The sequence below is a fragment of the Penicillium psychrosexuale genome (genome assembly GCF_028828465.1).
Source record: "Penicillium psychrosexuale strain IBT 29551 chromosome Unknown utg000004l, whole genome shotgun sequence".
NCBI lineage: Eukaryota > Fungi > Ascomycota > Eurotiomycetes > Eurotiales > Aspergillaceae > Penicillium > Penicillium psychrosexuale.
The window spans coordinates 3155526-3183130 of NW_026643189.1; the positions used below are offsets into that span (position 1 = coordinate 3155526).

Sequence of the window (27605 nt, forward strand, 5' to 3'; positions counted from 1 at the left end):
TCCGAGACTCACCTAAGAAACTCGAAGCCAATCTTATTGGCAAGTAATGACTGTAATCAGGGACTTAAAAGCTGCCTATGAGCTTTCAATTGATATACGAGAGAATAATGACCTAGCCTGCAGTTCTGATGTGCTACAGACAGGCTTTTATTGCATAGGAATAAACTTGTCTGTTCCCGCAACATTAAATAACCTTCGATGAACACTATCGGTCATAACAACGCTTGACGAAATGTGCCCAGAGGACTCCGAAGGAGTTTGGGGTCGAGATTTTGTATAAAGGTCCGAGAATGGTTGTGCGAAATGTCTGAAAGCGACTCCGGTGGAAAATAAAACTATCGAAATTAGCAGACATTTATTCACAACACCAATTCGCTTCCTTGAAATGAAGAGGGCGTAGTGAATTTCTGCTTCAAAACCTAAAATCAATCCACGATTCAGTGCATCAATGGGCAAACGCTTGCAATAATCTGAAGACCAAAAATGGTTGGGGATGGGATACAACATCAGCATGCATAGGGCAAATGTTTCTACAACTTGTTTGTTTGAGGTGGCCAAATTTCTTCATTTCTGTTTCTCATCACCAAGTAGGCGCCTTGTCCAAGAGTAAAATAGGCGATAAACGAACGCATCGCCTGATTAGGGACAAAGGCATAATCATTGTCGCAAACAAGAGCAGTAGAATAAGTGCAAATCATCAAAGAATGTGTCGAAAAAACTCAATCTCAAGGAGTGTAGAGTGGTCGAACGCAAGTCAATATACGCCGTGGATCCGATTAAAAGCGAATAAGATCGGTTCTTCAAACCAAAAGGGCGGCCAACCTCGAGAGAAGCGAAGCTCAAGTTGCTGTCAAAGCAAAAATGCAGGCTAGTGCAAGGTCGCTGTCATTCTGGTGCAAAAGATGCATGCCTCTCTTGTTCAATTTCAAAATCTAAGTCGCTCGATCCAGTACATAGGAAATGTTACAACCGTCTAGAAAAACCTCGGCGATCGCTTGGTGCTGGTAGACACGAATGTAAGCACTCAGGGCTCGGGATAGAAAAAGCAGTCAGCAGTAACGGAGGGATATGGTCAGGGAGAAGGAGAAGGAGAAGGAGAAGAAGGAGAAATTGAATCGTACCGCAGCTCTGACAGGTCATCCATGTGGTTGCACATCGCCACAAACAGGTCGAAGAATAACTTGCCTCCTTCCTCCATCTCCATCTGCAAGGTTCCACTGCTCTTAAAAGTCTTGCGACTGCGGATGATGAGAGCCAGGTAATGAGCGCGCAGCCGGGAATCAGACTCGGGTGTGTTGTCATATGCATATCGAGCGGATCGCAAGATCACGTCGGCTGGAATACCACTCTGAAGACCTTGCTTTCGGAGGGCAAGGCGCTTGAGTTCTTCCAAGCCGTACTTCTCGGCAGCACAGTACACTGCTGTGTCTCGGAGAACGAGATCTCCCACTCCGGAGTGGAACATTGTCGGCTCGCTCGATCCACGGCCACCAGTCTGATTGATATCCTGGGCGTTCTCGAGTGACCAAGAGTGTCTTTGCTTTCCACGCAACAAACGCGGGAAGTAGTCGCCCTTGTACAAAAACTCGAGAACACACGACAGAATCTCAGGTTCTCTATCTCAAGTGTAAGTTTTTGCTCAATCGAATAGGCAGGATTGTCTCACTCGTCAGGCAAACTCAGTTGCTTGGCACCGTCTTCGAGAAACTGCTCCTTCAAAGCAGTACTAAAGAACGGCGACACGGATAGGACATCTTCATGGGCGGCGAAGAGACGCTGGTCCCGGCCAACAATCATAGTAATGATAGGGCTGGTAAGGGGGCTATAGGGATACATTTATCAGCACATGAAATAAATGTCGATATTTATGGAGAGCGTAGGTCCGCATTTATATATAAAAAGGAAACACACCTTCCCGTTGAGGGACTTTCCACTTTCTGTTTCATCTTCTCCTTAACCAGCTCGTCGTACTTCTTCTTGGCGACCTTGACGGTTTTACCCGCCCGGTCCTTAGATACGAAAGAGCGCTTGAACATGACGGCGCAAAGTAATCCTATTGCCGATATATGCCCATAGAAGACGGTCAGGAATGACGAAATAATCTTGTAATTATCAGAAGGAGTGATACGAGTTGGTCGAAAGAAATACAGATTGACGCTGCTAGTCATGCACACGAAGCATGTGAGTCTTGGAAGCTCCCCTCAGAAACGGTCCCCCCGTGTCTTAATTAAAAGACGAGGAATACACAGTTCTGGGATGGCTTTGCATTCGAGAATCTGGAATGACTCTCTTAGCGAAAAGTTATCGACTCCAGCAGGCGTGGGAGGAAAGAGAAAAAACAAGGAAGGAAAATGGGAAGAGGGGGTTTTAATGCGGGGGTCAGGTGATATCAAATGTGACTAGGGACGAAGTCACCTGTTATTGAGGCTTAGGCTGAAGTGAGATTCTGTGTGGCTGGTTCTTTGAGAACCCTCCAGGGCTGTGCATATTGGTGTTGAAATCTCACGTCATGCGCTAGATCTGAACCAATGAAAACATACATGGTATCTTTGTTAAGAGCGCCGTTATGACTTACCTCTGTTTTAACAAGCCATAATAGAGTGTGATTGACGTCAAATGATATATATATATTGAGACTGGTCATGTTAGGTTAGTTGACATATTTCTGTCATCCCTCGCCAGCGAGGAAGTAATCATCCAAAATCGCTTTGTCCCCAAAATAAGCGATCTATATCATGTATTGCCCAGTTGTGTCCACTTCTGGTACTCAAAACAGGCCACAACCAGCAGTAAGCATCGTAATGCCAAAGCTCGAGAAGTGACCGATAGTGACAGCGTACATGCCATTGCCAGCAGAGCAGGCCAGGTCTCGTTCCCCTGCGCACTTTACGCAGGTGGCCCCCGAGCCAGCGCTGTAGTATTCCTATGTATGGTCACGGTCGGTAAGCGATTGAATATTAGTATGAAAAGCCCTCGATAGGATCACTCACGGATCCATAGTGCTTGAAGTTGATAAGCCCGCTCACGTACATGTTCTGCTACGGTTAGCCACTTCATTGCATCATCTAAAGTTCAACCATGTCTTACTGGAACACCATCAAGAATGTTATTTCCACGGTTCAAAGTACCGGGCTGCGAACTAGCAAAGTTGGCCCACGCTTCGTTGCCGATGGGAAAAGCAGCAAGTGCGTTGCTGGTGAGTGCCTTCCCCGGGAAGTTCTGAGCCAGTGCAACGTGGGCAATGTATGTGAGGGAACCACCCAAGGAATGTCCGACTGCCTCCAAAGAGTAATCCGGGTACTTCGCGATGAGTGATTTGACTTCGGCAATCACGGTGTCGTGTACAGCTGACCAAGGTCTGTTAATACCTCTCATGATCTTCACGTCGGAAGGGAAGGTCACGCCCGAGAGCGAGGGAGTGACAAGGGTAATGTCAATGTCATTCAAGATGTCGGCGACTGGATTGATTAGCAAGGTGACCTAGTATTAAAATCAATAATTTGTCCATACTGGTAGTCGAGCCCCTCATGATAACCGATATCGTCTTCTTCTCCGTGGAGTATCCAACGAATCCCTATTGGAATTAGTCATTTGCTAGCGTAAAAAGCAAATACCACGCCTACATTGGTGTCGGTCAGGAGGTCATAAATCCTCTTGGTAATAGTGACATCGAAGGCTTTTCCGATACAACCAGTGTAAGCAGCGGAAGAAAGCTGTGCTGCACGGTGCAAATCAGGGAAGGCAGCGCTGGCTTGAGATGAGGTTAGAGCTGCCTAGCTAACAGAGATGGGCTGGTGGATTGACACACCAGCAGTTGCTCTCGACTCCAAAAGAGGTGCAGAAAGGGCTTGAGAAATCAAGGATATCCCTACAAGCAAGGATTGACTGTTGAACAACATGTTGGAACAATATTCAAGTATTTTGTAGAACGTTGTTGAAATATTTAGCAAGGCTGCTTGAGCGCTGTTTTGGATGAAAGAAAAAAGAAAAACTGCCTTGGTTGCTCTTTAAATAATGCTTCAACTACCCCTCAAACCTTTCCCCGTACTCACTGTCACTATATTTTCACACTATAGTTATGCCGCGGAGGAGTTGGAATTGCGCCAGGTGGGTTACATCGGGGATGGTCCCAAATAGGAAATCCAGAGCACGGAGCCAGGAACTCATTACGCATAGTGAAGCGATATTGGTGTATTTCGATTTATAAAATAACTCATATTGCAAACTATGCTGTGGGTATGTATATCCGAATTGGTGCACTAGCTACTAGACCGCTGTACCATAGTGTGGAGTAGTTTAGGGTTCGGGAGTGGGGACCTATATGGTTGGCATTGCGGGGTTTTAGCCAAATTAGAAGATGCAAAATGTCAAATAAATTAAAATATGCAGCGTCAATGCAGAAGCGAAGTTCTGTACGAGGTTTAATCCCGAGGTAGTCACCTCTTGGTGCTGATTGCAGTATACCTTCGCCAATTTTATTTAGTACTACATAAGGTGCACGCTTGCTAGAGTTAGGATGGATATATTCGATCCCGACATATGTGCCTAAGAGCCAGAATATCTATAGAGGATTATCAAATTATAAGGTTGGTGATCCTAGATCAACGAGGGCGGAATCCATGCCGTAGTGCAGAACCACTGCCTCGGTTCCAATCTTCTTCAGGCACCAACGTACCCCGGATGCGTCACATGGGACAGGGTCGGTGTGGGGTGCATGAGATATTGAGCCCCCACCTCGTGGCATCTAGTTTCGGGGTCTCTCCACCTCATCCCCAACGAAAGTAGGAAAAATTGGACAACAGATTCGGCGGTACTTTTCTAGTTCCTATTTTGGCAATCTCTAATCTGGCGGTTAATTTGAATTTGGTGGGACATATTGCACCCACTACACCGAGGATCTGGCATCATGATGTACATACAGGTCTATGTAGGTAGACGAGCCAAGAAAGATCGTCGGGCGACGGAGTTGAAATAGCCAATCGCAGATTCACAAATATCAGAGCATCACCTGGACAGGAACCCCCAGGGCTTGGCTCAGCCTTGGAACTTTAGAACATTGGAACGGTCCCAGTCAGATCCTATTTAGGAAATGTGGCTGCATTATTCCCCGTTTGATTGAAATAGGTATAGTATGTGCTACATGTAGGATGTTGCTGGTAATCTCTTTCCCCTTTTCTCAATTGGACTTTCAACAGTTCATACCTCTTTCTATGGAGAAGACACAATTTCTGGCCATGCTTCATGTCGTGCTCTTTCGCCGCAGACAGGCCTTCGGTCCCGAAGTTGCATCCTATCGGAGAGCTTTTGACTTCACTTTTTTTTGAATAGCTATTGTTCGCTTTGATTGCGTCGTCATGCCCGATGGGCACTTTTCACTTTCCCAAGCCGGTATACTTGATAGCTGTGACATATTTCTAGAGTGATGACTCATAATTGACTAAGGCGCAGTTTGCAATTCTTGAGCTCGTCGCTCTCGTCCATGTCTGGGCGCAATAACACGCTTTTCTGTTCCAGCTGCCGTGCTGTCATTGCTCGCTGCGTGTGGAATCGCGCTCTATCTTATTATGAACGCCGCCCATCTTTTTTCCCGTTGATTTCTACCTATTCCTCATAGCCCTGTCTAGGTCTGCTATGGAAGATATCGTCGCGAGCATCAAGGGTCGAACAGTCTATCAAAATACCTTAGCTCGATCGGCAGCCAATATGACGATTTTCCTCTTCTCCGGTATTGCCCTCTCATTTCGCATTAATTTTCCATATAAGTAGCCTATAAAAATGAAGGTCATCCGCTCCGGTAGTCCGGCAGAGGTTGCGCAGGAGTCTAAGCTATTTACCTCTTTGGGGCACTAGGAAGGCATCTGGTATATCCATAGATGTTCTAATCAGCATGATGTCATAGATTTATTCCAGGACTATCGGCATCACTTATATCCCACACGGTTCCTGGCTAGCATGGATATGTATCATCTTACTCTCCTAAGTCCTTACCGCTTTTTCCTGCATCCATTTCACAGGTCGGAAAAGGACGAGCAGCTAACCGGTAAAACTGCTGGATCATTTATTTAAAGAACTTGCTTTCAATATGCGCACAATCATTATAATACCATAGCTTAGCACGTCCCCATACCCTATGGGAGGTCGTAGATACGGGCTTCGCCCATATCTCGATGGACGTTAGATACAACAAGAAGAATTAGCGATTTTTCCTATCACGTCATTACGCAAATAAGCAAAAAAGAACAACCGATAGGAAAATGAACAGACTACCAATCCCATGGTGTTAAGGGAGTTAGTCTGATCCTTGCAATAAAAACCGCCCTAATTTAGTGGCGGCTACGGGACAGGTCTTATTGGTGTGAACGGCATTGCATCCAACATCTCGCTCTTCTACCTCCTATACGCTAATAAACTCAGTGTAATATGCGATTCATCACGCGCATCATGCATGTCTTAAGTGATTGTGTCTGCATGTCAGCCGTCACTTTTGAGACATACTCTCTGTCTTATCGCGATAATATCATCACTTTTCGATCCACCATGGCACCTGGCGACATAGCCAGGTCTTTCTTTAAATATGCGTCAATACCGGTCGGTGTCGCGGTTGGGTTGTACCTGATCCTCCTAGGGTTACTCACCACATCAACCTTCCAATCACATGTCGTTTATCTCCACGCGATTCAAATGACATGGTTCAAAGACCTCAATGTCCCTGAAAGGTTTGGATTCCTGAAGAACCAGGTCACTCCGTTCTCCATCAGAACGACGGACGGTGAATGGCTATACGCTTGGCATATTCTTCCTGTGGAATTATATCGCAAGCACCAAATGCCTCTTGTCGAAGAGCCAGTAGGCTTTGTGTCCGACATCAAGTCTCGGCTAGGATTTCAATTATTGCGGGATGACCCTGAGGCTCGTTTGATTCTTCATATGCACGGCGCTGGGGGGACCGTCGCCTCGGGTTACCGCGTCCCAAATTATCGTGCGCTGTCAGCGGGCAGTCCCGGGAAAATCCATGTTCTGACGTTTGATTACCGAGGATTTGGCAAGAGTACCGGGTCACCATCTGAAACCGGGCTCATCATCGATGCCCTTGCCGTGGTGGATTGGGCAATGAATGTTGCAGGCATCCCTCCATCTCGAATTTTGATCTTTGCTCAATCGATGGGTACGGCCGTGAGCATCGCTGTGTCCAAACATCTTGCTGTGCAGGATCCACCAATAGTATTCGCAGGCACGGTGCTCGTTGCGCCATTTGTGGACGTCGCGACATTGGTCTCAACCTATCGAGTCGCGGGTACCGTGCCAATCTTGTCGCCAGTTGCGAGGTTCCCTTTCCTCTTCAAATATCTTCAGCGATTCGTTCGAGACAAATGGCCGAGCAAGGATTCCATTGCGCAATATATCCGGGCGAACGAGATCAACGGAGAGAAATACCGAATAACGATAATCCACGCCGAGGATGACTATGACATTCCATGGCACCATTCCCAACTTTTGTTTTGGCACGCGGTGAATGCTGCGATGCCAGCGGAGATCAGTTATGACGACCTTGAGCAAAAGAAACTTGATTCGAAAGCAGATCTGGGAGCTGCCGGGTCTATGATGGAATGGAAAACAGAGAACGGGGTTATTCGCGAGGAAATCTTGAAAACTGGATTGCATGATGTGATCATGGGGTACCCAGTAATCACAATGGCCGTGATGCGTTTTTTTGAGGCGGCAGATCCGTCATTTTCATCTTGACTTCAACACCTAGAATATCAAATGAAGACGTGGATTTTTCTAAGCACGAGCACATAAAAATGAATAGCTCCATCTAAAGTACAATAGCGAGGTGCACCTGAATAAATAAACTCACAACCTTCCACTCAAAATACACATAGTTAAAGAACGCCAGCAAATTAATTCTCTGAGTGGAAGAGAAGAGCTCTTTTAAGGATATTCGAGCCAAGTCCGTAAATGGAGCACGTGTGGCGGTGTTAGTGATGCCGTGGCACATGCGGGGAAGCCACCAGTGATATCATCGCGATGAACAGGCTCGAATGCACAAATAAAAGCTTGGTGTTAGCGTACAACTTGGCTAGCTGCGACATCTCCTGATCATCATATTATTTCATTTGACATATCATGTAGCCACTTGGGAAAGTCGATCTATCACTACAATCTACAGCGCGCGCTTCCCCTTACATTCAGCACGCGCCCGCCTCGTTTCAGCTTGCTTTGTTACCTCTCATCGAGGAACAGGAAATAAAAGCTCGTACTGCCGTCCTTGGTATCTTGATACCCTCCATTATGGCTATGCAGTATTTCAACCAAATAAAACACCGACGGCGTTCGTCACAGATGATCACCGCGCCTAAGCCTGTCCTGACGCCTGAAGATGAAGCCTACCTACGCGAAGTCACCGCCGAGCCTGAATCTGTTCCCCCTTTAACAGAGCAGAATAAACAAACACCAACCGAAAGCCCTACTGGTGCGTCCTTCCAACCCGCGATAAGCGAACCAGCCGAAAACATCCCTCTACCTACCTCGCCTGGGGAGGAGTTTGCAAAGGAGCTTGGCGAGGAAGGTAGGCAAGAACGGAAGAGTTCCCAGCAAACATTGACAAGAACGGAGACACCGAAATCGGAAGTCTCGAAGCCTCCACCTAAGAAGAAACGATGGAGTGCCATGTTTTGGAAGAAAAACACAGAGAAGGTTGGTCATTTATTTAATCGTGTTCATTTTCGGATCCTTGGGGTTTTGGGGCTTGAGTGTGTACTAACATCTGAGTTCGTGCAAATAGGACAAAGACACCGACACCGACGATGCGAACAAATCACAGACCGAAGCCGGGACTCCTCCGACCACATCGGATAAGTCTACAAACGGGAAGAACGCAGATAAAGATAACGACGCCGACGACGTGACAGATATTTTGGACAGATTGAATCTGGCAGCGGATAACAACCGTGTGTTTTCGATCAGTGAGGAGACACAGGAGCTTTTACGCAAGTTCAAGCTCATCTTCAAGGATCTGATCAATGGAGTCCCAACTGCCTATCACGACTTGGAGATGCTGCTGACGAACGGCAATCGCCAACTACAAGACACCTATACGAAGCTGCCTAGTCCCATGCAAAAATTGATCGAGAAACTTCCTGAGCGTTGGACTGAAACCTTGGCTCCAGAGATGCTGGCGGTTGCTGCCGACCGTGCCGTTAAGAGTGGAATCAATGTGGAGAACGTGGGCAAGGCTGCTGCGGTTGCAGAAAAAATGGGAGTGCCAAGTCTAAAAGAACTTGTGTCGAAACCCGCTGCTCTCGTAGGCATGCTGCGATCCATCATGGCGTTTCTGCGAGCTCGGTTCCCGGCGGTTATGGGCATGAATGTGCTCTGGTCTTTAGCATTGTTCAGTAAGTGAAGCATCACACCAAGTGCAATAGTATTTTGGCTGACTAACATTCTCCAGTCCTCCTCTTTGTGCTGTGGTATTGCCATAAACGCGGGCGCGAGGTCCGTTTGGAGAATGAGCGTCTGGTGACGGAGGAAGAGATCATCAAGCTCAACCAAGATACTTCCGAGGGTCTAATCCGCCCTACTGAGACGTTGACGACGACCGCACCACCGGGCGCTTCGTCTGATGAGATACGCAAAGGCGTGATAAAGGTAGAGGAGGCCCGCGCCGCTCCTGTCGAATCCGCTGTTCCCGCGGAAGTGGAGAGCGAAACCCAACAAGATACTCAACAAAGTACGCGGCCAGCAGTTCCAACCCGGTCGAAATCACGTCTGTCTATGTTTGGTCGGGCCAAAACAGAGCGTATGCCTAGTAATGTTACTCCTTATCCCGGCACTTGATCTCCCCTTTTGTCAGCTTTGCCCAACTCTAGGGCTAAGGTTAGTGTTGATCGGAACCATGGTTGTTGATCCCACCAACCAAGGAATCTTGGATTTGAGTGGGCGACCCAAAATCCAGGGATTGCTAAATGAGACCTCCTCGCGGGTTATTCCGTTGACTTTTTATTATTTTAATTTAATCAATATCATTCGGTCTCACTGAGCATACACCTCGCATTTCATGCACTGAACCGCTCAGCTAAGCGCTTTCTTTTGATAGTTGCTCTTGGCAGTCTCCACTTGTTGCCTCTTCTGTCAAACATCCCGCATCACCTTTCTTAGCGCTCACTGTGTTGGTGACCACACCAACACTCATATTCTCTTAATACCGAGTATATATGCGGAGTACTATGGCCGTGGTTGGGTCTCCTACCAAGTGCTGTAGACAATTATCGCCCCCACCTCGTGATTCTACACAGCAACCTCCTCGCCGAACCTGAACCCAACTACCATCTCTTTTCTTTCTCAAGAAACCTTCTACTTACATCATGGTCATGCTTCTCGACCTCCCAGAGGAGGCTCTTTGCCTCATTGCGGAAGAACTGCCTTTCCAGGGTGACCGCTGTTCCCTAATTCGATCATGTCGTCGACTGTACACAGTTCTGCTACCAGCGCTCTACTCTCGGGTTATTCTTGGTAATTGTACCCATCATACTATTGGCCAAGCCAGTCGACTTGTCAATGCAATTGCGCGACGTCCGCAGCTGGCAAATGCAGTACGATCTATACGGCTAGGGTACTGGGACACTGAGGACGCCAATGAAGAAGTCGACGTTGATTTTGAATATGATAGGGAACTCCTTGACGGATTTGTCGCTGGTACCTGTTGGTCTAAGCAACCGCATAAACAACTGCGTCTCGGAAACACCGACGCTTGGTTGGCTTTGCTCCTTCCCCAGCTGAAAGGCTTGAGACGAATCAGCATATGCTACCCGGATATGTCAGAATATGTTACGGAGATGTTCGTGAAGGCTGCACGAGAGGATACCACGGCATTTTCTCGCCTCGTTGAAGCTTTCGGAGAATGGTATGATACGGAAAATTCCATCCATGCAAGCCTCATGGATCCGTTCTTCAAATTCCCCGCCATGCGCAGGGTTGGAGGACACGCTATCGTCGACAACGCTCGCGAAGAGGAAGAAACCCGCATTATTCCCTTCTCAGACGTCACCGATATTGATCTCGATATGACCAACACTGAGTGTGGCTTCCGTGTCTGGATTGAATCTTGCAAGGCTCTCAAGACGTTTCGCTTGAATATTGGCGGAGGAATGATCTCCGATGGGCCTGAGATTGTATCGGCTCCCCTTCAAGAATCTATCTCCCTTCACAAGACAACACTTGAAGGCTTTTGGCTCTGTGGCGAATCATACGAACCCCCGGAAGACGATGAGGGATGGATGGGATCGTTTGCCGACTTCAACATGTTGAAATATCTACATATTTCTATATCAATGCTTGCTAAGCTTGATGAGGACTTTGAGCCCACGCAAGAACTCATGGCGATTTTGCCGCCGTCCCTTGAGACTTTGTATCTGTGCCACTGCCACAACGAGCTACTCGGGTGGGCTGTCGATCAAATCGACCGCTTGATAGATTCAAATTGTCTGCCACGCCTTACTTCCTTGGGGCTTGAAGGTTATGGGCCTTCAGAGGTTCAGCAGAGTTCCTTGGAGACTATGCGCAAACTAGAGGAACTGCACAAAAAATGTGCAGACGCTGGTGTATTCTTTGCTACCTCTATTGGAAGTCACAGAGTGGTTCCGAGTCATTTTGTATCGCTTTGGCCTTGTGTCTATGATTCCTGATGGGTGTTTTTATGCGAACTGGCGCTGTTAGTGATGAGTGATGCGGCTGGGGGTCCGATGGCGTATATAATCTAGCAGATTACTTCAGCTTCTATGATTGGAAATGGGATTTTGTCACATCTTATGGGAAATCAAACACATTTCGAGGGTAGAAATCTAGATTACATGGGGCAATTATGAGTTCGTGGTCCCTCCGCTCAATTGCTTCTTCCGTAGTGTATAACTAGGTTGTCAAGTCACATGTAAACGGCAGGGCGCGAAGGTATAGAGCGGCTGATTTTGTAGAGTTGCCTAAACCGTGTTTTATAAACACAATTGAAGCTATTATTCTAACTTTACAAATCTACATATTTCTTGCGCAACATTGAAGCTATTCCGATATAAAACTCAATCTCCCTTCAATTTGAGCGTTGATACTCTTCTTCCGACCGTAAATATATCTCTATCTCCCTCGAATCCTAGGCGTTAAAACTATTCCCTCCACGAATTGATCTCGTCACTTCACCTAGCGGATGAGGATACGGAGAGCATAAACGCTAGGAATTGGAGGGAGATAGAGATTTGTACGGAGTAAACACGAGGCGGTGTTGAAGGCGGTCTAAAATCAGGCTCGATTTAGGCATCAATCTCTAAAATCATGTACCGAAGAGGGGATTTTTGACCTGAGGGTCTGGTTGAAAAGAATGAGAAGACTTGCTGCGGTGGAAAAGCTTGATGCCAAGAGAAATATCTGATTATGTGAGAGACAGGATACGGTAGGGTTGATAAAACGATAATATTAGAAATCGGATTTAAGAGCTTCTCCTCTTCTTATGCGGGCCTGCCCTCGTTCGTGCTTGCCTTTGGCCGGGATGCCCCCTACTTCGCCTTGACAATATTAATTATGTGTGCACCGAGCTCTTCTCCGCTGTCAATCTTGCCGAGCTTTGATTCAAGAAGCTCCGCATCTCGCAGAAGCCTACGCATTGGTTAGCCAGCAATGACATGTGCTCAAGGAAGATGCTCACCTCGCTTTTCCGGTCTCGGTCCGTATCGCCGCACTTTCGAAAGCCTTACTCCATTGCTCCTTGTAGTTCATAAAAACCCGTCCGATAATTATGCTCACGTTCAATGCGGGCAGGTACTTGCTCAGCACTCGTTGTAGTGTGAGCGCCTCTTTCGTGAGCGTCTCCATATATGGGCTGACGTTCCTTTTCACCTCATCTTCATCGTCCCACTTGATCTTATTCATCTCTCTGATGCAAACGGTCGCGCGAAAACTCATTATATCCACGAGCTTGTCGTGGATAGTAGACTGATGGTCTTGGAATAAGCGCTTTAACCGGTCATATTCTGCCATGCCAGAGCCTGGGACGGACGGTCGACGACGAACACACTCGCGCACGTAGGGTATTAGAGCAATGAAGAAGGACAGCGACTGCGAGGCAAGGGCAAGGTGCTTAGTATTAATATTGGTCAGTCCTGCTGTTATTTTAGCGCCGGCACCGAGAATAAGCTGTTGTGTTCGAGAGTTGAATAGTCTAAGATAGTCGAGTAGGAGCATCGAGATGCCATTGGCCATGCCGGGGACCGATGCTATTAGGATTGTGTATTGTTCTATACCGCGAAGCGCAAATGCCGCGGAGTCAACGAGCGTAAACTTCTCGCCCTCGATGACCGCCAGTGTCGAGTCTTTCTTATTCTGCTTAGCAGCACTCATCGGCTCCGCGGGGGTGTGGGTTCTCTGCAAATTCAGTTCGCCTGCGGTACTGACATCCGTGCAAGCGAGCCATGCCGGCGGATCAGTGGTCATGGACTGGACAATGTGCGCTAGAATCAATGCGTCCTGGGGCTGGAAGTCGATTCGCTCCCACTTCTCAGACTCCATCTTTTGCACCAGCTTTTGCTTTTCTACTTCGTGCAGAAGCGGGATAAAGTCGTGAATTTGATTATTCACGACGCTTTTAAGGGCCTCTCCAGAGTGTCCAGAGACCGCCTCGCATTCATTGACAAACAGGCGATTCAGCGTGAAGTAGCTTAGGAAATCGGTCAATCCAAGGTGAACCGTTTGTTCGGTTCTGACTCGCAGCACCTTTGTGATCTCTGATTGTGCCCTGTCTACTGCCTGTACGAGGAGGCTCGACATGTCAAGTGCTTGAGTTATCTCTTCCTGCGAATTACATCCCATCGAAAGGCTGGGCGAACCGACATCCGGATTGCCCTTGCTTCCCGGGCTTTGGACGGGAGTGGGTACGTTGCTTGAAGTTTTCATGCCGCTTGTGATATCGAGGAGAACCTTGACCTGTACACTAAGTCTCCGTAATGCTTGGCCTATCCCGCAGTAGACCTTGACGAGGAACGCCTCAGCGTCCTCGGGACTGAGAGCACGCAGGTTGCGAGACAGAATGCTCGACATTTGCTGCTGGGTCGGACGTCGACCGCTTGCTCGCGTGGACGCAGACGTGACAGACTCACTATCGTCGTCAGTAGATCTCGGCAAGTGCTGGCGGATAAGAGACTTCATTTCTCGGATGACAGCTTCACGAAACGCGGTGCTTGCTGCAGCTAGATACTGCGACTTGCCAAGGCCCTGCAGGATAGGGATGAGTTCTTCGCGCAGCTTTTCTGCCATCATCATGGATGTCGCTGAGGCATCCGTCGCGCCCCGTGCACGTTTTGTCCAGCGTGCCAAAGTATCTCTGGGCGATGCGTCGGACACATGTCGGCGCAAGTCGCCCAAAAGGACGTTCAGAAATCGGGCTTCATAACCTTTCCCAATCTGCAGGCGAAGCTGATCGATGTCTCGCAGCAGCCCTCCAATAGCGTGCAGTCGGCGTAGATCGATAAGCCTGATGAATGGGTTCGGCAGCAACCAATGCAACTCGCCGCCAATTTTTGGATCCAGCGTTCCGGATACAAGCTGTTCGACGTACGAGATGTGTTGCATTGCCGTCTCTAGCTGCCCAGAGTTTACCAGTTCCTCGCAATGACTGGCGCCGCTGAGTACACATTGAAGCTGTTTGGTAGCCTCACCCAGCTTTGTCAGATTGTCGCGTCTTCGCTTCGAGCTGATGATCTCAAACCCGCGGACTACCATCTCTTTGTCCAAATGCGCGAGGTCCTTCCTCAGCTTCTGGATCTTTGCGACAGGGTCGGCTGCCTCGGCCTGGAGTTCACGAAGGGAGCCGAGCACGGCGAAAAAAGAGGCTGACGCTTGCGAAATCGCAAATAACAAATGAATCTCTACAGTGTCCATGTACCAGGATAGCTTCTCTTGCAAGATGGTGTAGGTAGTAAGCGTCTTCCCAGTAGGCTGCGGGTCACCATTTGTAGCAATATCATCACCGTCTCCGATGGTGGACAGTGGCTGCCTTACAACCTCCGTATGCTCACTGACAACATCGAAAATGCGCGGATTCTCGAGGCGAAAGTTTACGTCGAAATACACAGAGGGAATTGTAGACAGCGGTGTAGGCGCGAGCTGGCCGCGCTTCGAAACGCTCGTCTTCCGCGGTGCAACTTCGTCACCTTCGTCACCTTTGGTAGTGGAGATGTCTTGACAAAACATCTCATTAGGCTCGAGCTTCGTGCGTTGGAAAGTATCAAATAGGCTTTGGACCTCACTGAGGTAGTCTTTAAGGACCGAGGGTTCGCCATGGGGGATAGTGGAGAGGGTGACGGGAGGTATGTCTCGGGAGGTGGGCGGTTTCTGTGAGGATTGGATTGCGGTGTGAGGGAGAAGCCCGGTCTGTAATATCGGCGGTTGCAGGAGTGTAGATATCGCTTCAGAATCGTCAAGATATTTTCATGCATTGTGTCTATGAGCTTGCCCACCATTCTGACCCGACTCTGCTATCCTTCGCCTGTGAGCGACGCTATCCAGCGACCCACCTCGGTGGGTGGGGCTTGTCGAAACCATTCTCGCCGGCAGTTGACGACTTCGCGATGACCATGGAAACGAGGCATCTGCGCTTGGCGACGGCGAACGCGCCGGGGAACGCCCAGGGGGGTTAACATGATCGCGCAGCGCTACGTGGGGTTGGAAATGGTTAAAATGTACGAGCACAAAACGAATGGGGTTGAAACCAACAGTATGGGATTGTGTCGAAATTGTAGGGAGAATGGTTAATTCGATCGATGTCTGGGCTAAGTACGGCAGCCGAAATGGGCCAAATTTGACAATGCGGTTTCTGCCATGCAGAATTGTAGAATCGCCGCCAATGGAACAATATTCGGCCTACTTGGTTTCACTAAAGGCTCAAAAAGCTCACGTAAATGTATACAACGTGAAGAAGCTAACTTACATTCGAGAATTATGATGACGTGGTCGTGAGCCCTAGGACGAAGTGAAATATTCCTCGGGCGACCACCCATACACGCGTGTCTATAAGACGATGCGACAGATATGTGCCAAGCAGCAAAGGATCATAGAAACTGGTAGGACTTCGACTTTGAAGAGCTTTGCCTTCAGTGCTCTCCGACTTGAAGGAAATCTTGGTATTTCGTCAAACATGGGGCCACGAGGACTGGGAGAGAGATTGTCGAAAGGTGTGCAAGATGATAGAACAAAAGTCTTATGAGCATCATGTCCAGCTGATTCTGGCTGCTCTAAAGAGTCACAGCGTGAATTTGAAGGCTATTCAGCTCTTTCGGATATCCCGACAATCCTCCGTCGGAAAACCATTCCAACTCTCTGAAAACTCCTCTCAATGAGCTACTAGGATACGCCCCGAGCTTGCGGCTTGTCGAGAGCGACTTCCCCTTAGTATTATTGTGTCGCGCAAGTCTAGAGAGACCTGAATTGGCATTATGCACAATATACATACATCTGCCCTTTACAGAGAGCTTTCTACAATGCAACGCTAAGCCTTTAGACCCTCTCGGTGTTTACGATGCCACAGTCATTGACCAAGAAAAATACACTTATTTGACACCAGTATCATGTAAATTTTACGTACTGTATATAAAGAATGAATAAGTGGGGGAGGCTGCAACCTACAACATATGTTGTAGCTTATATCGAAGTGGCCAGGTGGAGGATTGACATCCGAACGGCAAATGATCCGCCTCAACTAGAAAGGTGCTAGTGTTGGAATATTGGCCCCGAATGAGTCTGATTGGTGTTGGCGAAGTAGAAATTTTTCCATCGCAGCCACTGCGGGGCAGAGAGATGATCTTGCAGGCTTCCGAACATCAGGTGACGGAGACAAGAATGTACTCAAAAAGAGGGAGAGTCGGAACCCATGCAAATATCCGCAATGTTATGGTAGAACATGCATTGTGTACGTTGCAACTGTAATGGGCTATACAATTGACCCCTCACCGACAAAGATAAGAGAGCAATGGACCTATCTCATGCATGTTAGACGCGCCCAGCCTCGGCCATGCTGTCCTTTTACCGCCTCTGATCATCTTTAGGCCAGTTAGGCATTTACATAGGCCTTTGGGGCGAAAAGAAAAAAAAGAAAAAGGCCTGCAGGTTCCCGGCTTGGAAGACGGGCAAAATGGCCAAGCGGGTCGGAAAAGAGTAGAGCGCTTTGCCACTCAAAACGTAAAAGTGGCCGGATCTCTGGTTCGAACCAATTAGCCCATGGCCTCACAGTGAAAATTTGGGTCATCGTGAAGTCCAAATACGAAACAATATGATTCATCGCGAGATGTGTCATCGATGAAAAGTCTCCTGGTCCGAGGATGAATCATCATGCACGCCATGCCGCACGGGTCAATCGTTGCACCGTGGCTATTCTAGTTTGATGACCGTGCAGACTAGGATTCTGATATGCTGTTTCTGCCAGTGCCGAGTCGAAACTCGAGTCAACCTGTATGGGTTTGTATTTTGCGTTGACTGGAATGGTTCGCCATGGGATTTTTCCGGGGAGAATGCCGAGGAGGTTGAATGACGTGTTAGGTTTGTTTTGTTTGGACTCGACCTGCCGGGATATGTTCCTCCAAGGCCCCAGATAGCAGTGGATGGAAGAGATGCCAGTACTGCACAACATCAGTAGCAATAGGGCCCAATGCCCAATATAATGTCAATGCAACCATCTAATTTTAAGTAAATGGCCTGGTGGAGATCAAATTCATGACTTTCCCGTTGCAACTTTCGGCGGTCGCTGATTGGCGTGAAAGAGTCGGTGAGCGGCGCCAACGAATAGGCGGTCGTATTCTGCAGCCAATCACAAGTGTCCCCCACTTGGGGGAAAAAAACGACCTGCTCTTCTTCTTCCCTTTCCCATAGCACTCGCAACTGATCTACTTCGGACTCTCCTGAACTTATTGAACCCCATCTTAATACACTTACTACATATCCACCACATATCGTCAAGAATCAGCCAAATGGCCTTCGTTGAGCTGTAAATGCCTCGCTGGGGAGCCTGTCCCTGCCGGCTCCCCAGTCCTGCAGCTCCGATCTTCAATTCTACTTGACGATATTTGTTACTCTTTCGACGCCTCGTGTGAAGGCGTTGGAATTGCCCCTCAGCAAACTCCCAGAAGGAGCACTACAGCGTCCGCAACGGACTGCGGGTGCTTTCGTGGCTACGAAAAAAGAAACCCCCCCCCGTGGACTCCTCCCCCTCCACTCCGCTCCGATCTCCTCCACTCCGTCCCACCTCCCTTCGAATCTCTCTTCGACTTATCCCTGCACGGATTACTCTTCTGGAACAAATTGCAACAATCCTCTCAACTAAGGAAGATCTACCCCCTCTTCCTTCATCCTATCACTGGATCCTCCTGAAACGGACCGGACCATTTGAACAACAAAAAACAAGGACCATACAAGTCCACACGAACAAAACAACCCCTCTCCATTCATACGTGTCTATTACAAAATGCGGCAGAGCTCATACTCCTCCAAGCGGGCTCCCAAGAGCTCCGCCAAGAACTCTCACCCCCGCCCCTCAACCCCCAAGTCCAATATCATGCGGAATCTCGATTCGTCGCCGAAGGCCAATCAGCGAAAGGTAGCCAATGCTCAGCCATCCGATAGGAAACGGAGAGCTTCATCATCATCGGTCTCGAGTGTCTCTTCGGTCTCGTCCCTCGAGGACCTGAGCGACGAGGCAGATGATTCAGAAGAAGATGCAGACGATGAACAAGAACCAGCAGTCCGGGCCCCGTCTTATGGTCGTCGTCGCGACAATAAGGCGGGGCGCCAACCCGCAGTCAACAAGAGAAGACGCGTCCTGGACGATGATAGCAGCGACAGCAGTGATGGCAATGATGACATTGACGCCAATGACTCGGATGATAGCTCAGATGATGTCTATGCCGGTGTAGACTACATCACAGATGCCGAAGATGAAGACCAAGACGTCGAGAAGTTGGAAGAAATGATTATTGTGGAGTCTGAGAAAACCAACCGGCCTTTGCCCAGCTCTGGATTTGACGATGGTGGGTGGGCTATCAACTCGTTCGACGACCACATGTTCCTACCTGCTGCTTCATTCTTCGATGAAGAGCACCTCTACAGTGCCATGGACACCTTTGGAGAGCCTGAGGTGACCAGTGAAGCCGTTGAGACGCCAGTCACCCGGCGAGTTCACTTCGAGGAGCGATCCGATTCGTCCTCCGATAGTGATTCCCACAGTGACGACGATATACCCGGCGACTTCTTGCAGCAGGACAGCCTGGACCCACAATTGCGTCGTATGATCGAAAACGACAATGAAAACTACCAGAGAAATACCCGCCGGCAATCGGAAGAGATGTTTGGCGACGCCGATTATGGCCATGGAAGCATCTACCATGTCGAGTCCGACGGATCCTCCGAGGCCAGCTTGAGTGGTTACGAGAGTATGATAATCGGTCATTCGTATTGTGTTTTGCTTTTGCTAACCCCTTTGAAAAGGCGATGATGGTGACACTACAGACGAAGATCTCCCTCCGCCAGCAACCATCACCCACCCTCGATCCCTTCTCCGCCGGGACTCCTCTGACTCTTTGGCTCCTGTGGACGAGAAGAGTGAATGTATTCCCCGCCGCCGCGGGCCCATCATGGGAACCTTCGTAGCAGACCCCCACAAGCCAGTAGCCTTGGTCGATTGCACTGGCAAGCATCTCGTGATTATCCCCGCGTATGCCTCGTCTCGTCACGACTGGCTGGAATCCGCCGCCACCAGCATGCCCGGAACTGCGAACACTAGCCCTCGCCAGACTACACTTCACTTGGTTGATGAGAGCGACACCGATGCACTCGCCTCGCCCAATCAGATGGATTTCAGCCCAATGCTGGCTTCGAGTGCCAACCTCATGATGACCGCTCTCGGCAACGATCTCACCCCGGGAGGCCAGGTCATGGGTCCCCCTGAGGCATTCTACCCTTCTCAGGACTTCACCATCGACAGTTCGTTCGAAGAAGATGAAGAAGATGACCCCGAGTCTGCTCTCAACGTCGACGACTTCATCGACTTTGGTAATGGATCCTCCGATGAAGATGAGGACATGGATAAGCAATTTGATGACGATATCATGTCCCCAATGGCCCCTCCTTTCGGCAAGTCCATGGGTACACCTACTCCCACCCGCCAGTCTGCGTCGCAACCCGCCAATAGCGAAGAGCGCTTCCTCAATCATCTCGACAAGGGTATTGTTACTGCCTTCCGTCGCAACCATAACCGCTACCAGGCGCTCCTCCGCCTTCCCCAGCACCGCGAGTTCATGCCCGCAAACTCTCCCGCTCGTCCTGCCAGTGTCTTCCGGCACGCCAAGAACAACGACCAGCGAACTCCCACCCGCAAGCGCAAATCGAGCAGCATTGCAGGTGGTGAGGCTGTGCGACGCAAGCTGATGGATGCTCAGCAACGTCGCTCTCAGCTCCCCATCCCCGCGCCTCTCTGAGGTATCACGATTGCACGACTCTTGGATTTCCAAGGATCATATGATAACCACGGCCACAATTTATCCTACCTGTTTCTAGTCGCTTGGCAGACTCGACTATTAGTGTCTTGTGCCTTCACCCTCTTGACCTCGCGTTGAGCACACATGTTCTTCGCTCTGGTTGTATTGCATATTGCCACTGACGTGTCGTTGAGACCAGTCTACCTTTCTAATGATTGAGTTCGATTTGCCATGCATATTGAGTTGGCTTGCGAAAGATCGATGTTGGTTCTCAGAACCCAAAAGCGATCCATTTTGATATTTGATTATCTGACCAATCTTTCATTTCCTTTTTTTCATTTCATATGTCATATCTATTGACTGGCCATTTTTCTCCCCCGCCTGTTGCGGGGGCTGGTGATACCTTTGGAGTTAAAAACTTGTGGGTTTGCGCTCTAACGAGTTATGGCTGTTTGAGTTGCTGTTTACATTTATCTTTACCAATATCAAAAACATTCGAAATATTTATCACATTCTCTCGCTGGCCCTCATTAATCAATAGGTCTCCGTCCTCTCATGAAGCTCCGACCTTCATGATGTAGAACCCCCCACAACCCCGGACCCACCTAAACCTTATTCAAGCGATATCTACCAAGGTCCGCAAGTTTTATGAAACCCTACCTTGGGTTATGGATATAAACACTTGACGTGCGTGATATTACCAAAAATCCTTGATTTCGACCCCGACCACTACCTCGACATTACTGACACTGCCACGCCAACCCTCAGCTCTTGCAGCTCAAGCACCAGCCGTGATTCATGAGACTCATGTTCTCCGTAGCCTCAGCTACCATGCGCATACTTTCTTCCCGTTTGTGTTGACATTTCATTCCTTGCCCTGATTGATGTGCGGCCTCGGAGAGTGAAGAATTATAGCTTTTGTCGAAGTGTCCAATCGAAAGCGGAGTTTTTCACAATAAGTTTGTACAGCCAAACAATAGGTATGTCCAGGCAGGCGGACAGACAAATCCCCAGACGGGAATTTCTACAACCAGACCTCAGGAGCCCAGAAAGTTCTTCAGTGGATATAGGGGACCTCGGGAGTCCCGAGGGCTTGACTCATCATTGCTCACATCGGATCATTTCGTTGTGATTGGCTGATATCCTTCTGTGGGAACTTTCGGATCTATAAAAGACAGCACACTGTCAATCAATAATTGTGGCATGCTCGCACTAAACACAACCTCAACTTCTAATTCTACCTTCTTTTCTCCAATGGAACATCTTATTCCGTCCGGGATGCACGCTATCCCCGCTGGGCTTCTCGATCTACGTTCCGACGCCGATATAGACTTTGACCTGTTGCATCCCCAGCCGCTAACCAACGTCAAAAATATATGGTTCTTCTGGCACTCGGGCTACATCAACATGCACCCTTACACACAGCGCAATGTACGCGCATGGCACCGCCGATTCACAAAGCAAGGATGGACAATACGGATCGTTGACCGACAACCCGGTTCAAAAAGCAACATCGCCGAGTTCCTGGATGTTACCGATCCAACACTTTTCCCACGCGCCTTTGCCGACGAGACTCTCACTGGCCCTTACGCACTACAACATACTTCAGACCTTATTCGCTGGCCGTTGCTGTTGCGATATGGAGGTGTCTACGCGGACGTGGGTATGATGCAAATTGGAGATCTGGATACGCTCTGGCACAAGACAATCGCGAACCCCGATTCCCCGTATGAAGTTCTATCTTATACCCCCAGTGGCGAGGATCATTACAGTCTATGTAATTATTTCCTCGCCGCATTGCCCAACAATGCGCTTTTTGCGCGCTGCCATCGTCTACTCCTCGCTCTCTGGGCCGCGGATGGGGGCAAGACGAGCACGGATGGAATGTACGCTAGCCCGCTACTCCAAGGAGTTCCTCTCATGGGCGGCGAGTTTACGATCACTGAAGAGGATGGGACTTTCATTGGCCCCACCGAGGTCAGCCGCCTGTTGACCGACTATATCATTCAAGGTCAAGTGGCGAGTGCGGTAATGGGATTGGTTGATGCCGAAGATGACTGGAATGGCCCCGCATACTGCGTGGCACATTTCTATGCGATCGAGTTCATGGAAGGGTCGCAGCTCATCAACGAGTTGACTGCTTGGAACGGCCAGGAGGCGTTCGATCTGTTGTCGCTATCCATGCCAAAAGAGGGGGAACAAGAGTCTGGCGAGCAACAGAAGACTCGTGAGATTGTTGAGGCTTGTTTGTCGCGCAGCTATGGGTTCAAGCTGGCTCATGGCCTCATCTTGCGCGTCAACAAGGTCACTCTCGGCTCGCTGTGGCGGGATAATCCCGGGTCAGATATTGTGCCCGGAACATATGCCGGTTGGCTTCGGCATGGGATTGCCTACTGGAATCAAAATGATGTGCCGGGTTGCGTGAAACTGCCGTTGTTACCTCCAACCAAGGTCGGGAAGTTACTTGCATGATTAGTCGACGATGAAAACTTCATACTCTGTGCGCTGAGATATTGGAATAGATAAAACTCGAGATAGATGAGGACAATTCTCCGAAAATGAAAATCAAACGCTCCACAAACCTGCATCGCATCGAGAGTCCCGTCATTCTCGTGTTCGATGACGCTAATCGCGTTCACACAACAGGCGCTTTTGGCAACTGACGATTTTTTCGATATACCAAATTCCTCCCTGCTTGTTGCTAATTCGATTTTCTCGTTCAATTTCTCATGAAAAGTTCCCCAGTTAGCCTGTTATTTTAAAGTCGGGGAACTTAGAAGTGAAGTCACATTGTTGTTGTCTGTCGGAATATATTCCGAAATATATCTACGAATTGTACTCCTCAATGGCGTGATATATAAGCAGACATATCACTGGTAGAATATTTGGCCACGACAAGCAATTATTAGCTTTAGCTTAGCACCTGGTTCAAGCAATCTAGACGAGTTAACCGAAATTCTCGACTGAAGCTCCAATCAAAAATCAATATGTGGAGGATTCCAAGGCTTTAAAACAGGCCCTTGGTCATTCCTTGGTCTTTTTTGCAAGGCTCAATCACTCCAGGGCCGTCTTTCAAGATGGCTGACTTCCCATTACCGCAGACAAAAGCCGATACATCGAAAGAGCCGTCTGTCACCGAAGTTCAAGAAAGCGATGAACCCCATCGTGACATTTCTGGCGACATCATCGAGGATGGCCTACGTCGGGGGCTTAAGGGCCGTCAGTTTGTGATAATTGCCCTAGGGAGTATTATTGGACCGGGTTGCTTTTATGGCTTGGGCTATGGGATCTACGAAGCTGGTCCATTGGGTCTCCTGATTGGATTTTCTGTTGTGGGTGAGTTGGTAGCAATGCAAAGCATATTTTCTACAAAGTTGACATAGCCCAGGTGCTTCGATGTGGATTTTGATGCAGAGTGTCGGAGAGGTTGCCACGCTCTTTCCAGTTCACGGCGGGTTTGTAGAGGTAAGAACTATAATCTCAACCGTGCCGATATTGCTGACCTGTTTCATATAGCACTGTGATCGATTCGTAGATCCAGCCCTCAGCTTTGCAGTATCTTGGCTTTACTATTTTATGTGGAGTGTATTTCTTGCATCAGGTGGGTGTCGTCAACAAGCAAGAAATGGCCTGCACTAATCAACTTCAAAGATTGGAACAACGCCACAGTCTTCCTTCGATTCTGGATTCCTGATACCACGATCCCCGTCTGGGCTTGGTATATCTTATTCTTTGTCTTTTTCTCCATCCTAACCACCCTTGGCGTGAACTTCTACGGGGAGACTGAATACTACTTTGGCATGTTTAAGTTCCTGTCACTCATTGTGCTATTTTTCATCTCCATTCTTGCCGATACTGGTGCGTTTGGTAATGGGTATGTCGGATTCAGGTACTGGAAAGAGCCATACGGTGAGTATGCTCGCACACAAATTGGCTCGCAGGTCTGACATTCTGCCAGGTCCAATCCGAAATGGAATCAATGGATTTGGTCAAGTATTTGTTCTGGCCGCCGCATACTATGTTGGAACTGAGATTGTTTCTGTTGCCGCGGGAGAGTCCAAAAACCCTCAACGAGACGTTCCCCGTGTGCGTGCATCCCCTGAATCGGTGACATTTAAAGTGAATCTGATGCTGACTTTGTTTAGGCCACCAATTCTATCCTCTATCGTATCTTGGTCGTGTTTATTGGCATGTCTTTTTTCCAAGGCCTGATCTGTCCGTCAACATCGGATGATCTGGTGCATCCATCGTCCACAACGGCATCATCCCCGTTCACTATTGGTTTTGCACTTGCTGGGTGGAAGTCTTCCGGGCATTTCGTCAATGCGATTATTATAATTGCCTTCATTTCCGCTGCGAATGGAGTGATCTACATCCAATCACGCACACTTTACTCTCTCGCGTTGAAACGCAAAGCTCCCTCGTTCTTTGCAATCACAAACACTAGGGGGGGTAAGACAATGTCCTCTTCTATCCTCTCTCTGATAACAACTAATATTGTGTGCAGTGCCATACCCGGCAATTATTTTCTCAAATATGTGGGGCTTCCTAGGCCTGATGTCCTTGCAAACAACGGCAGGGAGTCTGTTTTCTTACTTCACCTCTTTCGGTGGTACTGCGGCCTACATCGCATGGGCTTCGATCACATTTGTTCATCTGAGAGTTCGTGGCGCCGCGAAGAGGAAAGGGATCGACGCCAAACAATTTCCCTATACAGCGCCGGGCCACATTTCGATCTACTGGGGTAACTTCTTCTTCAATATTTTCCTATTGCTGATCCAAGGTTTCACGGTATTTGAGACGCCGTTCAACTATTCGTTGTTTATCGCGTCGTATATTAGCATTCCGGTGTTTTTCCTCATGTTTTTTGGATATAAATGGTGGTTCAAGACTAAATGGTCAGTCGTTGCCTCATATCAAAGCAAGACTCGATACTTACATTCAACTTTTTTTAGGGTATCATTGGATGACATTAATTTCCCGGATAGGCTCAACTGGGTGATTGAAGATCCGGACAAGACAAAGAAAAGATCCTGGGGCAGAAGGCTCGTGAGAATTTTGAAGGAATAATAGGTCGATAAAGATAAAACAACCTTACAGTTGTTGATATTATGGTTTCCCAATCTTCAATCTCGCTACTATCTTAGTGTTGGATCTAAATTTAGGGAAGCCACAAACAACTCTAAAGAAGCTCTACTTCTAAACTCAAAATATATCTGTACGACATACTCTGACACGGCTTCGGTCCTGGAAGTAAACGCCACTTTTTCGTAGTGAAACCCGCTACTCAGTAGTCCGCAGACATTTACAATGTTGTTCCACCAACCGGATAATGAGCTGATAGTAAGAAGCTAGGGATCTATGGAACGACAAGTAGAGTTGAATATAACTGCAAATAGTACCGAGTCGTCGGTTTTTCGGTTTTCTTGCCCCTGATTAAACGCGGAGTACTCCGTACTGAGTACGGAGTAGCTAGACATAAATAGGATGTCCAGATAAGCCTTGACATTGAACGCACACTGCAACTGCATGGGCACGAAATCACTAAAAATGCAACCCGGGCGCACATGGTCGCCGAATTTGCAAAGTAACCCCGAGGTTAATATATCAATGTTAAGACCTAGACTTGACGTCTAGACTCCGACGATTCCGAGGGAGGCACAGCGTAGCATTCTCCATGCGGCGCTAAAAGTCTCATTCGTGGGTATTTTTAGTTGGCCGTTTCATGTTACCCGGACTTAAGCCAGACAAAGGCATCGTCCGACGCGCCGAGAAACGGGGACGATTTGCATTTCTGTTTCCATTTCAAGAAATTTAAAGAGAAAATAGAAGGCTAATGCGGTAGGGCATGGTTGAAAGAAATACGGAATATCGACACCTATACCCCTCAAAGCCGAGGTACACAATACAATGCCTATTCCTTGCGGAGTCTAGTTCGTTCAAGAAGGAGTACTCCGTAGAGGCTAAGTTAAACCTATCTTGAATACTATGTATTCGGATTTAGATCGGATAATACGAATGGTATCGGTTACATCCAGCCCAGAAGTGAAACGCTTGGAAACAGGAACAGGAACCCCTCGGTTTAGACAACGCCACTAGTATATTCTGACAGGTTTGGCGCTGGGACTTTTTAGTCGGATCCACATAAACCGAGAAGCGAAAGGTGAGACGGAGCGTTCGGGTACCTGGCCGTTCGACCTTCCAGGGGTTTACCCCTGGGAACCGAGATAGAAAAGAAAAGAAAAGTCGATCCGGTAAGACACGAGCAGTACCTGACCCCAGTAATACTCCACATGCATAGACATCCTCTGATTTGTGGACCCTGGCGCTTCGAGATGCAAAGAGCTTGTATACAGAAGATCATGAAGATCAATAATAAGCAAATATGTGGGCAGTCACGCAGAAAGTGGGTGCATGGGCGAGACGCTAAGGTCTTTCTTTTTCTTATCTCGCTTTATTTTTGAATTAAATCTTTAACCTCAACTAGTCGAAAGTAGTGAGTTTCAGTCAAAGAGCCTTGGGGAGATGAAAGCCTCCAAGTGCACGTGGACTGTTTACCCTGAAGACCCCCTGTCAACGCTCGGCCTATGCAAGTTCTCCCTGCCGATCAAGCGCCTATTCAGAACCTATTTTTACTCCGTCATGCTTATTGGTCAATTAATGTCGACTGATCTCACAGGCACATATGGATGAACTGATGCTGAGTGGGATCGGACCCCCCCGGCAAGCGCCCTGACTGGCTCTTCTCCAGCTTCTGCACGTCTATACCAATCGGCGCCAAGCTCTGGATGGATCCCAGGCTCACCCTCCTTTCAGCCACTACAGTTTCATCTGTGCCTCCACGATTCCTGCCGATTGGAGAGATGGGGTTTTTTTCAGACAAAATGTCTTACCAGGGTCCTTGGCGCCAGACTTCGGGTCAACAGAGGAAGGCTCGCTAGCTGCAGCCAGACCCTTTGCCTGCAGAAGTTTATGGAATGGCCTGGTTGGACAATTGTTTAAAGACCGTGACCCTGCCCAGATCCTTGACTTCTTTCATTCTCGTCATTGTTTCATTTTCTTTTGGATTTTTATCCATATTGGTTCGTCTCCAACCAAAGACGC

General features: G+C 48.4%; 10 protein-coding genes across 10 annotated transcripts; 6 read left to right on the forward strand and 4 right to left on the reverse strand.

Annotated features, from left to right (window-relative positions):
• Nucleotides 1-1072: 1072 nt before the first annotated feature.
• N7518_007034 (BTB/POZ domain-containing protein) lies at nt 1073-2168 on the reverse strand (the record flags this gene model as incomplete). The annotated part of the gene is made up of 3 exons (XM_057187961.1): nt 1073-1616; nt 1667-1822; nt 1912-2168. 3 exons carry the CDS (start codon nt 2166-2168, stop codon nt 1073-1075), a joined length of 957 nt encoding a protein of 318 aa, XP_057039664.1.
• A 599-nt stretch (nt 2169-2767) lies between these two features.
• N7518_007035 (putative alkaline lipase) lies at nt 2768-3899 on the reverse strand (the record flags this gene model as incomplete). The annotated part of the gene is made up of 6 exons (XM_057187962.1): nt 2768-2923; nt 2991-3035; nt 3088-3458; nt 3511-3574; nt 3624-3751; nt 3809-3899. The coding sequence occupies 6 exons, from the start codon at nt 3897-3899 to the stop codon at nt 2768-2770; spliced, it is 855 nt and encodes a 284-aa protein (XP_057039665.1).
• Nucleotides 3900-6537: 2638 nt separating this feature from the next.
• Nucleotides 6538-7743, forward strand: N7518_007036 (alpha/beta hydrolase; the record flags this gene model as incomplete). The annotated part of the gene is made up of 1 exon (XM_057187963.1): nt 6538-7743. One exon carries the CDS (start codon nt 6538-6540, stop codon nt 7741-7743), a length of 1206 nt encoding a protein of 401 aa, XP_057039666.1.
• Nucleotides 7744-8292: 549 nt separating this feature from the next.
• N7518_007037 (uncharacterized protein) lies at nt 8293-9837 on the forward strand (the record flags this gene model as incomplete). The annotated part of the gene is made up of 3 exons (XM_057187964.1): nt 8293-8697; nt 8786-9395; nt 9452-9837. The coding sequence occupies 3 exons, from the start codon at nt 8293-8295 to the stop codon at nt 9835-9837; spliced, it is 1401 nt and encodes a 466-aa protein (XP_057039667.1).
• A 527-nt stretch (nt 9838-10364) lies between these two features.
• Nucleotides 10365-11684, forward strand: N7518_007038 (uncharacterized protein; the record flags this gene model as incomplete). Its single annotated transcript, XM_057187965.1, has 1 exon — nt 10365-11684. The coding sequence occupies one exon, from the start codon at nt 10365-10367 to the stop codon at nt 11682-11684; it is 1320 nt and encodes a 439-aa protein (XP_057039668.1).
• An 858-nt stretch (nt 11685-12542) lies between these two features.
• On the reverse strand, nt 12543-15582 carry N7518_007039 (vacuolar protein sorting-associated protein 54; the record flags this gene model as incomplete). Its single annotated transcript, XM_057187966.1, has 3 exons — nt 12543-12642; nt 12692-15446; nt 15498-15582. 3 exons carry the CDS (start codon nt 15580-15582, stop codon nt 12543-12545), a joined length of 2940 nt encoding a protein of 979 aa, XP_057039669.1.
• A 2911-nt stretch (nt 15583-18493) lies between these two features.
• N7518_007040 (uncharacterized protein) lies at nt 18494-20501 on the forward strand (the record flags this gene model as incomplete). The annotated part of the gene is made up of 2 exons (XM_057187967.1): nt 18494-19457; nt 19513-20501. The coding sequence occupies 2 exons, from the start codon at nt 18494-18496 to the stop codon at nt 20499-20501; spliced, it is 1953 nt and encodes a 650-aa protein (XP_057039670.1).
• A 1254-nt stretch (nt 20502-21755) lies between these two features.
• On the forward strand, nt 21756-22973 carry N7518_007041 (uncharacterized protein; the record flags this gene model as incomplete). The annotated part of the gene is made up of 1 exon (XM_057187968.1): nt 21756-22973. The coding sequence occupies one exon, from the start codon at nt 21756-21758 to the stop codon at nt 22971-22973; it is 1218 nt and encodes a 405-aa protein (XP_057039671.1).
• Nucleotides 22974-23578: 605 nt separating this feature from the next.
• On the forward strand, nt 23579-25571 carry N7518_007042 (uncharacterized protein; the record flags this gene model as incomplete). The annotated part of the gene is made up of 8 exons (XM_057187969.1): nt 23579-23837; nt 23890-23966; nt 24018-24102; nt 24153-24410; nt 24460-24587; nt 24647-24953; nt 25009-25399; nt 25457-25571. The coding sequence occupies 8 exons, from the start codon at nt 23579-23581 to the stop codon at nt 25569-25571; spliced, it is 1620 nt and encodes a 539-aa protein (XP_057039672.1).
• Nucleotides 25572-27320: 1749 nt separating this feature from the next.
• Nucleotides 27321-27549, reverse strand: N7518_007043 (uncharacterized protein; the record flags this gene model as incomplete). Its single annotated transcript, XM_057187970.1, has 2 exons — nt 27321-27461; nt 27508-27549. 2 exons carry the CDS (start codon nt 27547-27549, stop codon nt 27321-27323), a joined length of 183 nt encoding a protein of 60 aa, XP_057039673.1.
• Nucleotides 27550-27605: the final 56 nt, after the last annotated feature.